Source organism: Electrophorus electricus, chromosome 20, assembly GCF_013358815.1.
Source record: "Electrophorus electricus isolate fEleEle1 chromosome 20, fEleEle1.pri, whole genome shotgun sequence".
Lineage (NCBI taxonomy): Eukaryota > Metazoa > Chordata > Actinopteri > Gymnotiformes > Gymnotidae > Electrophorus > Electrophorus electricus.
The window spans coordinates 3,212,011-3,218,880 of record NC_049554.1 but is presented as its reverse complement, the minus strand read 5'-3'; the positions used below and the strand labels follow the sequence as shown (position 1 = coordinate 3,218,880).

General features: G+C 43.3%; 1 protein-coding gene across 1 annotated transcript; it reads left to right on the top strand.

The window, feature by feature from the left end:
- The first annotated feature begins 1,901 nt into the window (after positions 1 to 1,901).
- sox12 (SRY-box transcription factor 12) lies at positions 1,902 to 4,561 on the top strand. The gene is made up of 3 exons (XM_027028408.2): positions 1,902 to 2,159; positions 2,408 to 3,507; positions 3,735 to 4,561. The coding sequence occupies exons 2-3, from the start codon at positions 2,464 to 2,466 to the stop codon at positions 3,804 to 3,806; spliced, it is 1,116 nt and encodes a 371-aa protein (XP_026884209.2). The 5' UTR covers positions 1,902 to 2,159; positions 2,408 to 2,463; the 3' UTR covers positions 3,807 to 4,561.
- Positions 4,562 to 6,870: the final 2,309 nt, after the last annotated feature.

The following is a 6,870-nucleotide window of genomic DNA, read 5'->3' as shown; positions in this document are numbered from 1 at the left end:
AACGAGAGCTACACACTGAAAGCTCGGTGCACTGTTCGTTATCATTTCTTTCTTGCTTTTTGCCCCTTTTTCCAATGAATCGGAGAATCAGCCGAGACCAAAATGATTACAAGAATGTCAAGACCTGGCCACATACATCGCAGCTACAGGACTCGTCACCCTGACTACATACATCAAAGATATATGAGTCATCTAATGCACGGCCTTATGGATGTACATAATTGACTGAATGGAAAAGATTTTGGACAGTTGCCCACAAAATGAAAATGTGGGTCCCTGAAAATGCAAGCTTGCACCTCAGTATATATGTGCTGGTAGCCGGCCCTTATTGACTGCTAAATGTATATTACCATTATTGACACTTCAGTGACAGTGTGGTTTAATGAACTGTTTTGGAGCATTTCACCATGTAACGATTCGACAGCATTTTGATGCTATGGTGCTGTCAGTATAAACTGGCTGATGTATTTCACCGGGGCATTAATGGTTCTGTCTATTTGGATAATGACGGTTCATTCCGATTCATTTGCTGGGAATCTTAATGATGGCTGCTGGTGGTGTCATCCCAGGACACGGGGCGCTTGCTTCCAGAGCTTCTCTGGGTGAGAGCAGTGAGCTGTTCATGCTGCTTCAGTTATATTCCCCATTTAAAACCAACAAGTAAACCCCACGTGCAATGAACTCGAAAAACAACGAGTGCCTACTGTCCATGTTTAAAAATCATCAGTCTACTGAATTTGCATATTTAAGAATCAGTTCATCCATCCATCCATCCATCCATCCATCCATCCATCCATCCATCCATCCATCCTCTCAGTTTCAGCTGAAGTGCTAATGAGTTTTTATGTTATATTTAAGAATTCTGGGGAAAACACATCTGAATTTGTCATGTACAGAATTAAGCATTCTTTTTGGCTCTATTATGGCTCTATGTAAAAATTATGGCTCTATTTAAAAAATATTATGGACTACTGAGTTCCAAATCCCTGGTGCTATCACCAATCTCCTTTTACTGTGTTATTGTAAGATAGCTGCTGACTTTAAAACTGAATTTTAAATAAAATTTGTGAGACACTCTGAAATGTTTGAACAAGCTAAATCATTCACAAAATGGGATGCAAGTAAAGCAATGATAAATAAGTGTAAACTCTTAAGTTTGTGTTAATATACTGGGTTCTAGATGTTGAAAAACTATAGACGGTCCAGTTTTAGTTTTAGATGAATTACCTGTCTAATGTGCAGTGCTGTTTCCCAGTGTAAATGTCTATATATGTTACAATCTGTATTAAGACATTTAAAACTCAGTTACACACACACACACACACACACACACACACACACACACACACACACACACATGCATATGCACGCACACACACATACACACATACACACAAACAAATCATTCTGAATATGACAAAATGTAAGTATGATCTAACTTAAGGGGTTTTGGTTTAACTGTCAGTTTGTAGCCTTTAATGTTACTTCCTCCTCATTTACCATCTCTCTCTCTCTCTCTCTCTCTCTCTCTCTCTCTCTCTCTCTCTCTCTCTCTCTCTCTCTCTCTCTCTCTCTCTCTCTCTCTCTCTCTTTCCAGCCACTACCGTGTTGTGCCTCACTGCATGGAAACTTTCGCTCCCCCTTCCTCCCTTCTCTCTCTCTCTCTCTCTCTCTCTCTCTCTCTCTCTCTCTCTCTCTCTCTGTCTCTTTCTCACACACACACACACACACACACACACACACACACACACACACACACACTCCATGGCTCAGAGTGGTGGGTGGGAGGGGAGGAGTCTGTGTCTGGTAAGGTTGAGCTGTTTACAGTGTGGGTTTATAGAGCAGCAGACAGGGGGAATGGGGAGGAGAGACAGCAAACAGGGATAGAGAGTGAGAGAGAGAGGAAGGGACAAAGAGAGAGACAGAGAGATAGAGGGAAAGAGAGACAGACACAGAGAGAGAGAAAGTGAGAGTCTGCATACATTCTGCCCGGGACAGGCTTGATGGAACTGCACACAGACATTGGAGCATAGCCTTTTTTTCACTGGCTTCTGTCACAACTGCTACAGTGCAGTGCATGTCTGCCTGGGGAGACCAGCAGCCGGAGTAGTACTGCACATTAGCAGAAAAAGGAACACACCAGCCAAGGCTTATTTACTGTAAGTACTACATCTCACGTGTAGCATACATGTGGCATATCATGTTATGTCTTACGTTTTAGCTATATTTTAGATATATTATTCCTGTTCATTTACTTACATGAAGAAAAAAGTGCTTCATAGATTAGGCAAGCATGGTGCACTGGATGGATTTATGTATGCAGAAAAGACTTTCTTTGAACAGCCTACATTAAACAATGGAACTGGTTTCTAGAGGAAACCTAAAACTTGCCTTCCTCTTGTTTTAGGAAAGAAGCAGGCATTGTTAAGAGACTTTAATGCATCTAGCAGTGTCTAGTCATGGATGACTTTAGAGTCCCTTCCAAATAGAGCTTGCTCTTGCATCATGGTTCAGCAAAACCCATCTACAGCCATGGACAGAGAGGCAACCCAAGAAGTGTTCGTGGGGCCGGGAAGCGAGGATGCTGATGAGGCATTTGGCCACATCCCATCCAACAAAGACCCCAACTGGTGCAAAACTCCCACTGGGCACATCAAGAGACCCATGAATGCATTCATGGTCTGGTCACAAATTGAGAGAAGAAAGATTATGGAACAGTGGCCTGATATGCACAATGCAGAGATCTCCAAACGCCTTGGAAAGCGTTGGAAACTTCTCCCAGATTATGAGAAGATCCCCTTCATCAAGGAAGCAGAACGACTGCGTCTGAAACACATGGCTGATTATCCGGACTATAAATATCGCCCCAGGAAGAAGAGCAAGTGCCCCACACCCGTGAAAGTTGGGGAAAAGCTCCCAATGAAAGGCAGTAAGTCTCAGTCAGGTCGATCCACCTGCTTCACCAGCAAAGGGCTCAGAGTCAAACCCAACTCCACCAAACACAAAGTGAATTTCAATGGCAATAAACACAAGAGCTGCAGTGAGAGTGTAAGTGACGACGACACTGTGGATGTACGCCGGGCAAGTCCAGATACCCTGCAAGATGATCAGAACCAGATGAGTCTTGTTGTCCTCCACCAGCAAGGTACCATTCCCTCCAAGGACCAGAAACCTATTTCTCAACTCAGAGTCAAAGTGCCCAACTCCCAGCCCAGCAGTCTCCAGAGTGTCCCCTCTGCAGCTGGGCCTCCAGCACCTACGGAGGCCAGGGCATCTCAGCCACGAGGATCTAACTCTGGGAGATCTGCCACACCCTCCTCCACCAGCTCCTCCTTCGTCTCATCGGCATCTTCGGATGAAGAACTGGACGAGGAAATCCTGCATATCATATCGAACACAAACTTTGACAGCACGCCTATGGACTGCTCCACTCTGGATAAGGACCTCGAAGCATTCCATACCCACTCAGGATCACACTTTGACTTTCCAGACTACTGCACTCCAGAGGTGAATGAAATGATTTCAGGGGACTTACTTGTACCCAGCATCTCTGACCTGGTGTTTACCTACTGAGGTCAAGGCCATTGTGATTTTGGCTTGGCAGATATATTTGCCTAGGAGAAGCCCTGTGGTCTTGAACATGCTAAGTCGACATCCCTGACCCTGGACAATTCCTTTTCCCATTGTTTTGTTTCTCTATCAATTCCGTAAGTGCTATTGCTTTTGTTTTCCAGGCATGGTACATCATGTTGAGTCAGAAAAAAACAGCATTGGGCTCTGCAAAACCTTTAAGTGGGATTCAATAGTCACACGCTTGAGACCCATTCAGAGAAGAAGCAGACATCCAGCGAAAGGCAGAAAAGGTGTGAGTCTTAGTGAGACAAAGTTTAAACAGCAAGTCTGAAATATTCCAGAGTTCACAAACAAAATCTTAATGTCACTGGACATTTGAAATGCTGCAGCGTCAGTGTCAGCCATGTATCAGTATTGATAAAACACATACCACTGCAAATTTCATGATTGCTCATAAGAGTATTGCTGATCTGCTCCGCCAAGATATTGTTCACAGATTCAGATTAATTGTTTTTGGTCTAACCATTTGCACAAGAGATATTACAGATTCGTCATCTAGTATTACAGTACTGACAGCATTTGTGCTCTGAATCGCTGTAAGGATGAAGTGCTCAGTTGAGTGAGAATCATTCTGTCTCAAGCTAATTAAACTCTACAGCACTCGACAGGCATACAGTATGGCGGAGTGTCAGAAAGCTGCCAGACAGAATCAGTGCGGCGAAGTGACAGGCGGCCGGCACAGAATTGATCTCCTCCTCTTTAATTAGATAACAGCACTTTCATCACCTCTGCTAATGCCGCAAGACTGCAGGCACAGTTGAACGACAGCCCTGCACTATCTGTGTGTGTCCTTATGTGCCCGACCTCAGGCAGTGGATGGCGGGGGGTGGGTCCTGAGATTTGGGGGTCATGTCATGGGCGGATGGGGACTGTTTTTTCTGGGGGCTGTGCATCTGTCCATGCAGGCAGCGGTCTTTGTGCGCAGACATCAGGGAGGGGGTGGGGAGGGGGTGGGGTTAGAGAGTGGGGGGTTATTCCTGCTCCAGCTCTGTAAAATGCATGTCATGTCTGCAGTCTGGCTGCAGCTGCCCCGATCTGGGCGAGAAATCTGTGTCTGCCAGCTGGCCCCATTGACTCACTCAGGGATCGTTTGTTTAGGTCCTAGTGCCTCCTGGAGGTAATTCATCCATGATGATCTGTGTGTGTGTGTGTGTGTGTATGTGTGTGTGTGTGTGTGTGTGTGTGTGTGTGTGTGTGTGTGCATTTGTGTCTTATTCTCTTGTGGCTGCTCTCTCCCCGAGCAACCGTCTGGAGGCAGCTGAGGTGACCGAGGCCACTGATTTCTTGCTGCTTCTAAAACAGACTCATCTTCTCGCCCATCACCCAAGCTCTTGTTTTTGGCACCTGGTAAACGCAGCACTGTTTATTTCCCACCATCAGCTGTCGTAGAGACACAACAAACCCCGTAGTCTGATCTTCCATAAACAACTAGCCACCCTCCAATGGTTGCTGAAGATGCAGCCGTATGTGGTACGGCTGCTGCTGTCCAGAGGAGTCGGGGACGCCTCCACTCGGAGTGCTCTGCTGGGTGTTTATTTTCAGTGACCTCATTTACTCTGGGTTGCATAATGGTTTGTTTCACGTTGACCCGGAGGCCCTCAGAAGTGTTTTCTTTCTTACTGCACTCACTACGTGTGGGAAACCACTGATAGAATCCTTTGTCTGACCAGTTCAGACAGTTATGAACCATGTGACCATTTTCTAAATTCCACCACATTTTTATTAGTCTTAGTAATACCAGTTTGGTGTGACTATTTAGTGATGCATCCATGGTAACACGTTATATTGTTGCAAATAATTCAGGTATCTATGAAGGAAATTGAGAGAGGAGAGGCTAATTTGAGGATAGGGCAAGAAAGTAAGGGCTTGAAAAAAAAACCAACTCATATTCAGAGGCCTTCAATTATCCTGACTATATAGATATTTTTTTTGTCCACTATGTAGAAGAGGAACAGTTTGCCTTTACTTTCACGTAAGAATAGATTTAGGCGTGACATCTCAGAAATGCTCTGAAATGTTAGTAATAATGCTAGCACCCTAATTTTAGAAACAAATGAGTCTATGATACTGACAGTTACATGACACATTTCATGTGTTTGTCCATGTGGGTGGATGAAGCAGAAATGCAAAAGTGTTTCGACATAATGCTAAATGCTCAGTGGCATTATGATACAGGAGCCATACTTTCCTTGCCAAAAGATCATAAATGTGACTTAAAAAGGGATTTGTATCTGAGTGTAAAGGAGACATTGGCTGTAAATATCAGGGAAAGTGTTTGGCTGATTAATTCAGTGTAGATTCTGCATATCTAAGAGTGTCACCATCACTCCATAGTTCAACCGATGGAGATGGCTTTATCTCTGCATTACGATACTCACAAACCTGTCAATCAAGCTGTTCCTCATAAAAATCTCATTATATATATATATATATATATATATATATATATATATATATATATATATATATATATATACACACACACACACACACACACACACACACACACACAAACACACATGTAATGGGCTACACATTGAACCAAACACCAGCAACACCAGCAGTACTGAAATGGACTCAGGACTATTAATGTGAGCTTACTGTGGAACTACATTGACCCTGTTTTGATGCATATGGACGTTCATAATCATTGATTCACCCACAAAATGGCTGCAAGTAGAAACAGAGATGAATTTGCCCGGTGAACGTTTTGAAAGATTTAATATTTCCAAATGACATGGTGCAGTCTTTCAGACACACATTCAATGATAAATAAATCATTTATTTAACCATCAACCAGCAAAATGTGAAAATGAGGGTTTCTCAAAAGGGAGGTCTTTGTAGTAACCTACCAGCATCTCTGGATTATTTATTCAATTACTTATTTTTATTTTTTTTTTAATTTAATATATAATTTTTTAATGTTTCTGATAGCCTCAGTTGTTTATTTATTCAATATCTTAGAAGGAGTAGCAGGAAAGGGAGAGGCTCTTCACAGATGGGCAGTAGACAAATTAGTGTCAAAGTGATAAATGCAAAAAGCTGTATATAAATGAAGTAGTGTTAAAAAAACCCATCTGGTCCACACCTCCCACTCAAGGCTGGCTCCTGATGAATAGCATTCTGGGAGACTGAAACACAAGGACAAAGCTGACTTCACACAGGCCAGACTCACTTCTAATCAGCCTGGCCCAAATGAAGCATTCGGCACCGTTTCATATCACAGCATGTTAATCA